The sequence below is a fragment of the Protopterus annectens genome, chromosome 4.part1 (genome assembly GCF_019279795.1).
Source record: "Protopterus annectens isolate FY-2018-M chromosome 4.part1, PAN1.0, whole genome shotgun sequence".
Taxonomy (NCBI): domain Eukaryota; kingdom Metazoa; phylum Chordata; order Ceratodontiformes; family Protopteridae; genus Protopterus; species Protopterus annectens.
This window is the reverse complement of record NC_056734.1, coordinates 833599194-833614012: the sequence shown is the minus strand read 5'-3', so window position 1 is coordinate 833614012 and position 14819 is coordinate 833599194. Positions and strand designations below refer to the sequence as shown.

The 14819-nt window shown below is 41.6% G+C and overlaps 1 protein-coding gene across 2 annotated transcripts in view; it reads right to left on the bottom strand.

Annotated features, from left to right (window-relative positions):
* ANKUB1 (ankyrin repeat and ubiquitin domain containing 1) overlaps positions 1-14819 on the bottom strand; it is a 554771-nt gene that overhangs the window by 123637 nt on the left and 416315 nt on the right. For both annotated transcript variants that reach the window (XM_044070601.1, XM_044070600.1), the window contains one exon: positions 12469-13407. In XM_044070601.1, the coding sequence (XP_043926536.1) occupies positions 12469-13407 (939 nt within the window). The remainder of the gene's footprint in view (positions 1-12468; positions 13408-14819) is intronic.

The following is a 14819-nucleotide window of genomic DNA, read 5'->3' as shown; positions in this document are numbered from 1 at the left end:
TAACCTGGACTGGGATTTTATTCCAGAGTGAAGGGAGCCTCTGGGTTATGAATCTGTCCCTCCAGCATGTCCTATTTATTTCAGTGCTGAGGTTCAAGTCTCTCGAGCGTGTAGCTCGATGGGATTTGGATTTTTTGAGTTGCAGCATGTCCCTTAATTCTGGGTTGGACATGGCTTTATACGTCAGGCACAGGTCGCCTCTGAGCAGGCGGTATGCCACTGAGTAGAGCTGGAGTTTCTTTAACCGGGCAGCATATGGCATCTGTTTGAGCCCTTTGACCCTCTTGGTGAGGTACTTTTGGGGTCTTTCCAGTTGCTGCAGGTGTTTGGTAAGGTATATCCCAAAAGGGGCATTGTACTCAATTATGGGCCTGATGAGGGATGAGTAAAGAGGCACAATGACCTCCCCTAATCTAGATGTGAATCCCTTCATGATTAGGTGGGCTATATAAAATGTTTTTCTAACCACTTTGGCCACGTGGTTGTCAAATGAGAGATTGCTATCAACTTGGGTCCCCAGGTCCCTAATGACTTCTTCTGTACTTAATGGATTACCACCTATGTGGTAATTTGTAGGCACTTTGTTTTTGCCAAAGGGGATGACTATACACTTTTTGGCGTTTAGTTTGAGGCCATGGCTCTGGCACCAGTTGTCTGTTTCTATGAGGCCCTTTTGGAGGATGCTTGTGTCGGCTGGAGAGTCGATTATCGTGCCCAGTTTGCAGTCATCTGCGAACTTGGTCAGCCACAGTCCTTCCGTGTTGGCCTGTACCTCCGAGAAATATATACTGAACAAGAGAGGTCCCAGGACTGAGCCTTGTGGGACGCCACTTGTAACTGGTTTGGAGTCTGACATGGCTCCAGCAATTCTAACCATGTGGGTTCTGTCCTTGAGCCAGTTTGCAACCCATCTAGTGACATAGGGGTTTATATTTAAGCTGGTGAGCTTATCTATAATGCCCAAGTGGGGTATTGTATCGAAGGCATTTGCGAGGTCCAGGTAGGCTGTGTGGACCACGTTCCCTTCGTCAATGGCCTTGGTGACTGTTTCAAAGACGTTGACCAGGTTTAAGAGGCAGGATCTGCCCTTAACAAAGCTGAACTGGGTAGGATCCAGTGTCTGTAGGTCCCCAATATCTTTATTTATGAGGTCCATGATGATCCTTTCCATAGCTTTGCAGACCAAGCTAGTCAGGCTTATGGGGCGATAGTTTCCAGAATCTGTTGAGGCACCACCTTTGTGGAGAGGGACCACTGTTGCTGTACGCCATTCTTTGGGTACATATCCTGTAGTAAGGCTGAGGTTGAACAGTAGTTTTATGTTTGGGTTTAGCTCTTCTTGGAGTTCATGTAGGATGCAGCCCGGGACACCGTCTGGTCCCATTGATGCTGTGTTTTTTGCTTTGGAGAAGGCGGCTCTTACCTGAGCATCTGAGATGTCAGGGGGGCAGCACTCTGCTGGGATAGATATTTGCCCTTTTGGTGGTGAGGGGGGGGGGGAGAAGTTTGCGCTGAACCTGTCAGCTAGGATGTTGGCAATGTCTGTGGGTTCGGTGTATTTTTTGTCATTTTGGACTAATTCTGAGCATATCTGGGAATTCCCACCCAGGTTCCTAACATAACTAAAGAAAGCCTTGTGATTATCCTTAGTGTCCTGTGCAATTTTTCTCTCGAAGCTGGCCTTAGATGATTTTATGAGTGCCCTTAGTTTTTTGCTAATACTGATCAGAGATGCCTTCCCTTTTTGGGATTTTGCTCTATCATATAGTAGCTTTCTCCTTCTATTGTATAGTTTGTTTATGGCTGGGGTCCACCAGACAGGACGTCTGCCTTTGGAGGATTGGGTCTTGGTTTTATTTGGGATTGCATGATCCATGCATTCCTGAAGGTGTTCATAGAATGCATTTATAAAGGATTCTGCAGTCTGGGCTGTATTTTCCACAGGCCCGGGGGCTTTGAAGGATTCCACCTCGGTTTTGAGGAGTGTAAAATTTGCTTAAGAGAAGTTTTTCACTGTGGTTTTCTGGGCAGGGGGTGGGGTCGGGATGTGAATATCCAGTGAGATTAGTTTATGGTCTGATCTTACCAGTGAGGGATACACTTCTGGTCTGGAGCATAGAGTCCCCATGTTGGTGATGATCAGGTCCAGTATGTTTTTCCCTCTTGTGGGAGTGGTAACAAGTTGTTCCATAGCATTTGAGTTTATGAATTCTAGGAACCTTTGGGCTAGGGTGTTGGAGCTAGACTAATGCTCCCAGTCTATGTTTGGGTAGTTGAAGTCGCCCAATATAATGGTGTTTAGAGAGACCTTCATATTTTCCGGTGTTCTCAGGAAGGCCGAGTGGGGTTCCTGGGTTGGGAGGGTGGTCTGTAGCAGGCTATAAACTGGAAGCAGTTTTACCCACTGTTAGTTGCACATGGATAGTCTCTGATGCTTTGTGCTTTGCCACCAACCTGCAGGTGTGGGTATCTTTGATGAATATCGATACTCCCCCTCCTTTTGTGGTTCGGTCCAAGTTTTGGGGCCGAAAAGCATGGTATGAGGTATAACCTGGTAGTGCTGGGGTGCTCTCGGGAGCCCTGAACCAGGTTTCTGTTACTGCACAGATATCGATGTTCTCCATGCTAAGGAGAGTTTCGAGTGCATGCATCTTGAGGTTTAGACTTCTGGCGTTGAGTAGCATTACTCTTAGTTTCTTATCCCTTGTGATACCTATGGAGGTGGGTTTGTCTTTTGAGCCTTGCCTAAAAAAGGCACTATGGGGTAGCAAGAGCCTTTGCCAATATCCGAAAGCCCAGGGGTGGCAGGTGTAAGCCGTCCCTAGCGAAGCATCATGGCTTGTCGAGCATATCATCCCAGGCTGACAGGCATTGGATCCCCTTTGAATGACACCAATACTTAAGCCAATTGTTGAAATTGATCATCTTGTCTTCATATTGTGGCATCATTCTTGGTGAGGGTAAGATGCTACTCAAGGTCAGGGTCATACCGGCCTGGGCTACATGCTCAGAGAGCTCCTCTATGTCTCTTTTCATGTAGTCCAGGGAGGTACGCCTCAGGTCAGTCACACCCTTCAACTTGTAGCTCACAGGATGGGAAAATGAGTTACTCTATACTTACAGCAAATAATTTTATGCACTAATATGATTCAATATTATTTAATGTGAACATCTGTTAAAATTGTTTTAACACGCTTGTGTGACTGATAGGGTCAATGTGGAACTTCAAGGAACATGGAAATTTTAAGACTCAAAATGAAGAATATTCCTTATAATGAAGTACACTTGAGAGGTATTGTGTAATAAATCATGTGAAATATAATTTCCCAGTGGAAAAAGTGCATAGGTTACAAGAGATCATTCTCATGCAGAGTTGCTGCTTTTACTTTATGATTGTTTTCTTGATTGGGGTTAGGAGGGTGGCCTAATGGTTAATGTGTTTGCCTTATAAACACAAGGTGCAGGGTTTGAGTCTCACAAGGGATAATTGGCTAAGCTCATAAATAGCTCATAATGGCAGTTAGCCTAGTAATAACCTATTATGTTAGTGTTTTTGCAGATTATGCAATATTTTTTTACTTTAGTTACACATTTTGTTTTTTGTAAAATAAGTCTACATATGTTCAATGTTAATTCTTGGTTGATATATAGTTCAACTTACTGATTTTGCTTGAAAGACCGCTGCAGCCTGGCACCATGGAAAAGGTGCATTTTCATACGATGCAAAAATATGGTGTTCCTCATTTTGTCTGTTTGCTACACATTGTCAGGGTCTGTGATCCACATTGGCCTCTTAAGAGGTGAGAAATATAGTAGTCAGATGGGCGGTGTTGTGCACTACAGTAGATGTTACAAATCAGTGTTTTTTATACAGTAGAAAAGTACCCTGCCTAAAGCCTTCCCTCTGGGAGTGACCAGGTGGGGTGTCACCTACCTGGGGGGGCTGGTCACTGGGTAGATCTCCATGTTCTATAGTTACACTCATTTATTTCAGTAAAGTTCTTGTAATGTGCAGATACATAGGCTCTATCTTTCCTACATTTTAACAATACATCCTTTTCTTTGCCATCTTTATCCTAACAAAAGTAAAAACACATAATTTTAAAAAAGTATTTACAAAATCACACATTTAAAAATAAAAAAACAAAAAATAAAAATTCCTTTCCAGCTTCAATCTATTCTCATTTTCCCCTCCCCTCCATCACTCTCACCTGAATATTGACATGACAGGACCATATTAATTCCATCAGTACTCTGCTCTCTTTTAGTATGTGGACACCAAACTCTTGGAATGTTTCCTGCCACTGCTTCCTGCATCCCTCCTCTCCTCAGCATTTTGGTGATTCTACAATGTATGTTCTTTAATATCCATGTCTGACTTTCTCGCTGTGGCAACTGCGCATAATGCTTCAGATATGGTTTTATTAGAGTTCCATGCAATGAGAGGATACGCTCTGTATCTGTAGAGTTTACTACCTTAGCTATGCACCCCTGCAACTTAATGTTCTTCTTTAAAGATCTTTGTGTGATACTGAAGGAGGTATACTATGAGTCCTCAAGTTGCAACTGCTTGAGTTTCAGAGATGTTCAACATAAATGCAGAAAGGCCATAGAGTTTTTTGTATTATTCCTATTTTCAATAGCAGATACCTCAGTAACATGCACATGGGGTAGGTTTGCAGAACCTGGACTGTGGAGATGTCAGTCAAACAAGTCAGTAACCACTCAGGCAGCCATGGTTCACTTGTAGGCAGATGCCAACAACAACTTCCAAGTCTCAACTAGACTTTCATTAGTGGAAAATCTGTCTCTGAGATGCTCCCCCTACTCACTCCTTAAGAGGAAATGACCTGGCAATCCCTTGTCATTATCCCATTGCCCAGCCCCCCCCCCAGCATCTAGGTTACTAGTTTTACCCAGGTCAGTGGTGCCACAAACATATGCCTTGTCTGTGCAACAGCAGCACAAATTTTTACTATGAGATTTATCAAGGTTTGCTATACTTATCAATCTGATACTTGCTACCATAACTTCTCCAGTTCCACCTGCTTTATATTACACTTTGGCATGTCATACCCTGTATTTGAATTTCCTCCTGCTTTCTGAATACTCTCTTTCCTTCCTTAACCTTCTGTGATACCTCTGTGATTTCCCTCCTTTGGGCAGTAATCAAGGACCCTCAATGTTCATCACTGACACCGGTTTGGGATGTTCACTTGGAACAAAAATAGATACACAAAGAATTTTCAGATGCAACTCTCTGCACCAAGCACAATTTCCCTTAAGAGCACACAAGGAGCACACTCCAGTCTTGGGGCTGGGCTTCCCTCCCTCTTTCTCCAGGCCCCAAATAAGACTCCCCACTGACACAGCTATAGAGTTAAGTCTTTAGTTGGGTATTCCAAGCCAAGTCCTCCACCACCCTCTCTGTGAAAGCAGTGCTCTCAGTGTCCCAGTTCAAAGTAGCTGTCACATGCATTCTCTTTGAGCTTTGGTTTTCACACATATCCACACACACACACACACACACACACACACACACACACACACACACACACACACACACACACACACACACACACACACACACACACACACACACACACACACACACACACACACACACACACACACACAAACCTGGGAAAAGCTGGCACAGCTTTACTAGTTCTACCACCTTTGTCCAGGTTATGAGGTAGATACACTGCCACCAGAACACCCACAAAGACATCTACTTTAAGGCTCTTACTAGGGTAGCCAATTATACTGAGTGAAATTAATACTAATACCAATGGTAATGTTGCCCAGACAGCAAGGTTTTCAGGAGCGACCACAGTTTCACCAAATAAATATAAGTACTCTCAAAGGTTAAAATATTCTGTAAAAGACCAGCCACAATGAAAAGTTTATATATATTTAATAATAAATAATAAAATAACATGAAAATACTAAATATCTATTTACAATAAACATCAGAGTTTCAATCACAGGAAATATTAAAAATAACACAGATGCAAAGGTTTATACAGATACAGAAAAACAATACTTAACTAATCTTACTATATTTTCTTGACTGATCTAAAGAATTACTGCCCCCTAGTTCACTTACAGGAGCAAGGCAAGATGAAGTGGGTGAGTGCTCCTTTTTTGTCAGGTTTCACAAACAGACATCCCTGATATGTCTGTCTCATCTAGTATTAAAGCATAATTTCAGTGCTGGATTACAGAATGGCATCACATACATCTGGTCACCTGACTTCTGTTTCTCATACTACCCACTTCAATAGAAAGTGAACCAGAATCTGCACACGTGTCATAATACACACACAGAGAGCTTTTTTAAGATGTGCTATAGCATCTGGAAGCTATAAAACCATTTCAAAAATGTCCACACTTCCAGGGTAGCAATTAGTTCACCCCTAAGCACAATACAGTAGGATTCCTAGTCCTGGTTTTCACAGTCATTTTGCCTCTGGCTGCAATCAGAACTGTAAGATACAGTCTTTATCGCCTAAACCAGATAATTTGATTTCAAACTATTTTTCAAAGTTAACTGGACTCAGATTAACCTCTACTCTTCCAGTATCTTCTGTTACAATATATTCATTTCAACGGTTACAATACAGTCTGACATATGGGTGTATTTCTTTTCTGTCCAGCAGGACCCACTATTGGTACATTTTTAACAGAAGCAACCTTACAAATACATTTTCAACACAAGCACCTGTACCAATCAGTTTGATATACAAATGACATATAATTCTTCACAAAACTTTAGCTATCTATGCTGGCATATGTTACACATCCACTGCCCTGCTTCTCCTGGCATAGCTCACAATACCTCACATCATCACATTTCTCCCCTTTGAAGACTCAAGCTAGTTTTTCAAGTGACCCTTGAGAAATGTGGCATGAGGAACATGATCCTGTCTGGGAACACATTAACCTATACCCTTGTGACATCCCTCCTCTGGGCCAGTAATTGAGAAGCCTCAATCCTCACTACTGACACTGGTGAGGGACATTCTTAGAACAAAAATAGACATACAGAATTTCCAGGTGCAGCTCTTTGCACCAAGTACAATTTCCCTTAGGAGCACACAAGGAGCACACTCCAGTCCTGTAGGTGAGTTTCCCTCTCTCTCTCTCCAGTTCCCAAATAAGAATCCCCACTGACACAGCTATAGAGTTACAGTAAGCCCTTAGCCAGGTGTTTCAAGCCAAGTCCTGCAGCACTGTCTCTGTGAAATCAGTACTCTCAGTGTCCCTGTTCAAAGTACCTTGACACATGCACTCTCTTTGAGCTTTGGTTTTCACACACACACACACACACACACACACACACACACACACACACACACACACACACACACACACACACACACACACACCTGGGAAAGTCTGGTGCAGCTTTACTAGCTCTACCACCTTTGCCCAGGCTATAAGGTAGATACACTGCCACCAGAACCCCCACAAGGCCAGCTACTCAAAGGCTCTTACCAGGGTACCCAATTATACTGAACAAAATTAATACTAATACCAGTGGTAATGCTGACTGAACAGCAAGGCTTTCAGGAACGGCCACAGTGCCACTAAATAAATATAAGTACTGTCAAAGGTTAAAATATTCTCTAAATGACCCAGCCACAATGAAAAGTTCAAATATATTTAATAATAAATAATAAAAGAACATGAAATACTGAATATCTATTTAAAATAAACACCAGAGTTATAAGCAGCTTTACAAATACATTTTCAACACAAGCACCTGTACAAATCAGTTTGATATACAAATGACATATAATTCTTTACAAAACTCCGGCTAGCTATGCTGTTATATTTTTACAGAAACACTGCCCTACTTCTCCTGACATAGCTGGCAATACCTCACATCATCACAGTCTCTTCTAAAGATGTTATTTTTCATTAATATGTCTTGTTAATTTGGAAAGACTTATTGCGTTTGTGGTGGCAGTTTTATTTTTTCTATTTTTCTGCCACCCCACATTGTATGTTTTCAAATGCTTTTGTGTGTTTATTCACCAGTTCTACCACACTTAGTCTGTTTAAAGTATAACATTTGTTTCTGTATAACTACTTGCTCCAAAATGGCAAACAAGTTTATGCATGGGATCCCCTCTAGAACCTCACATGAGAATTCTGTGCCTTACTATACCTAATTCTGACTGCGGTGATGGTGCTGCGGTAGCGTTGTCACCTCATAGCAAGATGTTATCCCGTTCAATTCTCAGCTAGAGCATCTTCTGTGTGGAGGCATACGTGAATGGGGCATGCCTTCATTAAAGGTTGTGCGTCAGGGCTGGTAACCCGGTATGTAAAAATTCACTACCAATCATTAGCAGACCGGAGTTCTGCTGTGGCGACCCCTAACCAGGAAAAGCCGAAAGACACAAACAAACTATACCTAATTCTGAAAGGGTTCTGCAAGTACCCTGTCTGAGGCATACCCATAACTTTTTTACCTTTTGTTACTCCTATGAACATCTATGCTTCCCATGGAAACCTATTTATAACTTTTATGATTAAGACTGAATGTGTTATTGTAGTCATTCTAGTCTGGTACGTAACTTTAATTTTGATAGGTATCAAAGTTAAGATGTTGTGCAATGCAAAGGTTTAAGTTCATAAGTTCATAGGACAATACTACGCTATTGGCCCAGAGGCTCTTATAAGCTTAGCCAAGAAGTTCACCCATGTTCCTACAAAGTCAGCACCTGTTTTCCTTGTCCAGCAGGGACACAGGTGGGATCCCAGGAGTATATTTTCTGTTTCCCATCCAGTCGTCCAGGTTCCTCTTAAAGAGGGCTAGTGAGGTACTCTGCTTGATATGGAGAAGAAGTCTATTCCACAGATGGAGGAGTCATTGGGACACAAATCTATCCTGCCAACAAGTTCTATTAATGTCACAGACCAGGTTGAGACCTTGCATGCTAGTTGCGTGAGTGGAGTTTGACTTATGGATATGCAGCAACTCCATCAAGGCTGAGTCTGAGATGGCCTTGTATGCCAGACACAAGTCACCTCTGAGCAGTCTGTATGAGACTGAGTAGAGGGACAGGGCTTTTAGTCTATCTGTACAAGACAGATGTTTGAGACCCTGTATTTTCCTGGTCAGGAACCTCTGTGGTCTCTCTAACTGCTGCATGTGCTTGGCAAGGTACATGCTGAAGGAGGCATTGTACTCGATAATGGATCTGATAAGGGAGGAGTACAGGGATGTTAAGACCTCTTTGTTCCTGGATGAAATACTCTTACTTATGAGATGGGCCATGTAGAAAGCCTTCCATACAATGGAGGTAGCATGGTGGTCAAAAGTCAGATTGCTATCAACTTGGGTGCCCAACTCCCTCATGACTGATTGCATGCTTAGCACATTGTTATTAATGTGATAATTAGTGGGACCACCATTTTCCCCAAAAGGGATAATGATGCATTTCTTAGCATTCAGTTTGAAGCCATGATTCTGGCACCAGTCATTAGTTTGGTTAAGGCCCTCTTGTAGGATGTTCACATCACTAGGGGAATTTATGACAGTGCCCAGCTTGCAGTCATCTGCAAACTTGGTTAGTCACAGACCACTGGGTTTGGCTTGCACCTCAGAAAAGTATATCCCAAACAGTAGAGGTCCCAAGACCAATCCTTGGGGTATGCCACTTGTTATGGGTCTACTACTAGAGGTGGCTTCCCCTATTTTGACTGAGTGGGTTCTATCAGTGAGCCAGTAAGCTACCATGTGGTAATATATGGGTTGATGCCTAGCTGGGAGAGTTTATTTATTTTGACCAAGTGGGGAATAGTGTCAAAGGCTTTGGCTAGATCAAGGTAGGCAGTGTACACTGTTTTGCCCTCATTTATGGCTTTGGTGACTGTTTCAAAGAAGGCGACCAGGTTTAACAGGCATGATTTTCCTTTGACAAAACCAAACTGTGTGGGATCAAGTGTTTGGAGGTTGCCAATGTCCTTCTTTATAAGGTCCATGATAATGTGTTCCATGGCTTTGCAGATCAGGCTAGTTAGGCTGATTGACCTATAATTGCCTGGATCAGTGGACACTCCACCTTTGTGCAGAGGGATGACAGTGGTTGTCCTCCATTCTGCTGGGATGAAGCTGGTGCACAGGCTTTGGTTGAATAGGGTGCCTAGTGGTGCTGACAACTCTTGCCTGAGTTCATGTAGGACACAGCCAGGGATGTTGCTGGGTCGCATGGAGGCTGTATTTTTTGCCTTTGAGAGGACATTAATAACCTGCTCCCTGGTGATGAGGGGAGGGGGGTAGGTGCTGGGGATGTCCTGGTTTACTGATGGGGGGACAGGGGGGGGTGATTTTTTCACTGAACTTGTCTGTCAGCAGGTTGGCTATATCTATGGCGTTTGTGTATGTGGTATTCATGACCACCAATTCAAAGCAGATTTGGGAGTTACCTATGAAAATGCGGATGTATACAAAGAAGGCCTTGTGATTGTCCTAAGTGGATGTGGCCAATTTGGACTTGAAGTTAGCCTTAGAGGATTTCATCAATGACCTTATTTGCTTGTTCAGACAAGGGCGAGATTACTTCCAACTTGGTACCTGCTCCTTCTTGCTCCTGGACAGCAAAGTCAGTTTATTGCTGCTGTCCACCAGACAGGTTTACTCTTCCTTGAGGAAGATGATTTGGTCCTGTCAGGTATTGCTGAGTCCATGCAGTTATATAGGTGCTCATATAGTTTTTTGGTGTAGGCTTGGACATTAGTGCCTGATTCAACTGAAAGAATGGTTGCTGTGAAGCTGCTTATACCTGCTCTCATGAGGTTATAGTCAGCTCTGGAAAAGTTTTTTTGTTCGACCCTGCCAAGGGCGGGGTCAGGGGAGCTGGTGACTTCGAAAGTGATTGCTTTATGGATGGATCTTACCAAGGAGGATGATACTGTAGGGGTGTTACAGTGGGTACTCATGTCGGTTAGTACCAGGTCCGGGATATTTTCACCTCTTTTGGGGGTGTCGACCAGCTGATCCAATGCATTGGCACTGACAAAGTTTAGGAATCTCTGGGCATTTGTGTTTGAGCTAGAATAGGTCTTCCACTCTATGGTTGGATAGTTAAAGTCACCCAGAATTAGGGTAGAGGATTGAATCTTGATGGATTCAAGTAAGTCCACATAGGTGAAGTGGGCCTCCTGAGTTATGGTTGGGGATCTGTAGCTAGCTATGATTTGAATAGGTGTTTTGTCAATAGTTAACTGCATCTGGAGTGTCTCCTGTGCATCATACTGTTTGACCAGCCTGGAGGTGTGAATGTCTTTGATAAATATTGAAAATCTACCTCCTTTGGCATTGTAGCCCTCTGTTTGGGGTCTAAAAGTATGGAAAGACAAGTAACCTGGTAAGGCTGGGGTTCTCTCCACAGCTTTGAACCAGGTTTCAGTGACTGTACAAATGTCAGTATCTTCCAGGGTGAGAAATGCTTGCAATGAGTGCCGTTCCATGTTAAGAATCCTAGTAGCAGCATGACTTTTACATTTCGTTTAGAAGAATTTTTCCTATTGGTAATTTTGTCCTCATGACTTTGGCTAAAAAAGGCACTATGGGGAGGCAAGAGCCTTTGCCAGAAGCCTGAAGCCCAGGGGAGAAAGATGAAAGCCGTTTCTGGCAAAGCATTGTGGTCTGTCAATCATGTCCTCCCAGGTTGTCAGGTACTGGATCCCCTTGGAATGACACCAGAAACTAAGTCAGTTGTTAAAGTCAGTCATTTTCTGTTTGTTCTGAGGCATCATTCTGGGTGACGGTAGGATGCTTTGACACAAATGACTTCCTGAGCCTGTTTAATGTATTTATTTGTAGCCAGTCTGCCTAGTAACGCAGATGGCCTGTTACAGTACACTGCATAATTTGTACAACTTAATCGTGACCTTCCTTTCATTTGGTATTTTCATACAAGAGTAATCCACACAAATGACAACCCCACCCTCTCATATGAGACTGACAGATAGTCAGCACCCATGCTCTCCCAAAAAATAAGATTGGCATCCGATAGCATGAGCTTAGTTACTAAACCTGGTAGATCATATGACAGGCAGTAGTGCTACCATGACAATACTAAGGTACCTTTTTTTTAGTTATTTATACTTCAAAATGCAGTGCTTTTATTGATTTTAGTGGCCCCTTCTTTTTTCCATCCAGCAGCTGCTGTGTCGCAGCATTCCTCCTTCTCCTCTCCTCCTCTATACTGCTGGTCTGCATGGAGTGATGTAATATATGGGACATCACACAGCACTTGTCTGCACTGAATGATGTAATATATGGAACATCACAAAGCACTTTTATTGACTTTCTTGTTATCTGGCACTTCTTTATATCTTGCAAAGCTTGTTATCCTGAAATTTTCATCACAGTTCAGCTCCACCGGCATTTGCATGCAGAATAAAGAAGAAAGGAAACAGATATAAGAAAATGACCAAAAAAGTTACCTTGCAAGAGCTAAGCAGTAAATGGCATTCTCTCTTGGGGTTCTTCCACTGTGATGTGAAAATGACTCCAATGATGAGGTCAAGATGAAGGATGCATTTGGTGCAGTGTAATAAAACTGTGGTCTTGGGTTAGTGTCTTTAGAGATGGGAGGAAGTGGTACTTTAGTTTTCCATATATTTTTGTTCATGCTTTCACATTTTATGGGCAATGCTGACAACTGTTTTTCCTTCTCTGTATGCTGTACTCCAGCATTTTTGGTTGCTGCATTATCCTTTTCTATTGATGGTAACTTTAAATTTGGCAAACTCTGATGCCATTTCTTCATATTTATAGCATCTTTCTTATTTAGCTTATCATGTCCTGTTACTGCAGGCAGTATACAACTTTTACTGATTCCCCCATTTTTCATGACTTTGGAGTTTGGTTTGGAAGTCATTTCAGGATGCATAAAACCATCAATTAACACCAAATCTCCAACTCTGGTCCTGAACACTGATGACTGTGTAAACCGATTTTTGACAAGTAGACGTATTCGAGCTTTGACAAGCCACTGTTTAGTTTTGACAAGTACTCTTACAGGAAGTGAAATGCCATTGCAGGTAACTACAGACCACATTTTTGTGGCAAAATACAAAACACATTCAACATGCTTATGCTTAACACATATTTTAAGTGGGGTGAGACCCTGTAAATTCCGGCATTCGAGGCACAGGATATTGTTGTTGACAAATGCCTTCAAGGTTAGAAGCTGACCTGTTTCAGCAGCTGCATGCACTGGGCACTTGTTTACATCAGGGTGGTCAGTTTCTTGGCACCATTCTCGATAAGGGTGAACACCAACTGGTTCTTCAGGCCGCGTGCCATTCATTAGCAGCCAGTCAGTCAAATCAAGATGGCCAAAAAATGCTGCTATGTACAGTGCTACTCTCTTCTGAAACCTGAAACAATATAAATATGTATAAGTTATGAATAACAGATAAAAAATGAAATTCATCTATTGCAAGAAGCAGAACTGTACACTTGTAACCATCTACATATATCATTTGGGTTCTACATGCAGGTATATATATATATATATATATATATATATATATATATATATATATATATATATATATAGATATATATATATATATATATATATATATATATATATATATATATATATATATATATATCTATATATATACATATATATATATATATATATATATATATATATATATATATATATATACATATATATATATATATATATTTATTTAAAAATAGGAAATGTAGACATGGAAAGGATACCCATTAGTACTACATCCCCTCTTGTCATTACACCCCAAGATATCAGTCAAGTACATTATACTACATTTGCTTGATAACAGGACCGTTACCCTTCACATTACTGTGTATCACAGCACCTGTCTGTTCTATGACATTTTCTGTCTGTGACTTTTTGTCCTTTGCTGTTGTCCCCCTATCTTTTCCTACTCATCTTCCCTAATGGCCTCTTGTTGACTCCACCTCCTGTGTAGTCCCACCCTGTGCTTTCTCCCCTGATTATCCAATACACTGCTATCATTAGTAGCTCTCATAGTTTTCTCTAAAATGCTGCCATCTTCTTTCAAGCCTCACAGCTTCTGCCCCCTGAAAGCTTTCTGACACAAACTGCTAATCCATATGCTGACCATATCAATCATCTCTCTCCCAATCTTCTTTTCCAGCCTTTGTTGCTCCTTTTATTTTGTTCCATTCTTGGTTCCCTCATTTTCTTTTTTTTATCACTATCTTTATTATATAGATATAACTGTCTAATGTTTCAATGTAGAAGGTAGGCTAATGATGTCACAGCAGGTCACTGCAATCCAATCTCCACTGAGATACAGTCTAATGTACTTTATCACCAAAAAAGGAATCAAGTTTGGATTTAAAAGAATTCATGTTTTCTACTGATCTAATATCTGCTCAGATTTTAAGAGTCCTTCCCCTCATTTTGGCGTTTACTACTGCAATACTCACTCAGAGATTATTGTTCACTGTAGTTTTTCTGTTGTTGTGAGTGGCAGCCAATGTATTGTTATGTGCACATTTGTATACATAAATTTTGTTTCACAATAAAAGGTGAAGAATACTTTTAGTGTCTTTAACATGTCTTCATTACTTAATTCCACAATTAGATTATTATTTTATATATATATTTTCTGAACTCTTTCAAGGGTTGTTGCATCCTGTTCATGTGTAAAATCCATCTCCATATTCTGGCATGAGTCTCACAATACTTACATACAGAGGCAGCAGACCTGTAGAGCTCCTTGAGGAGCACAGAATTGTACTGATTACACTAAATCGTGATAAACTG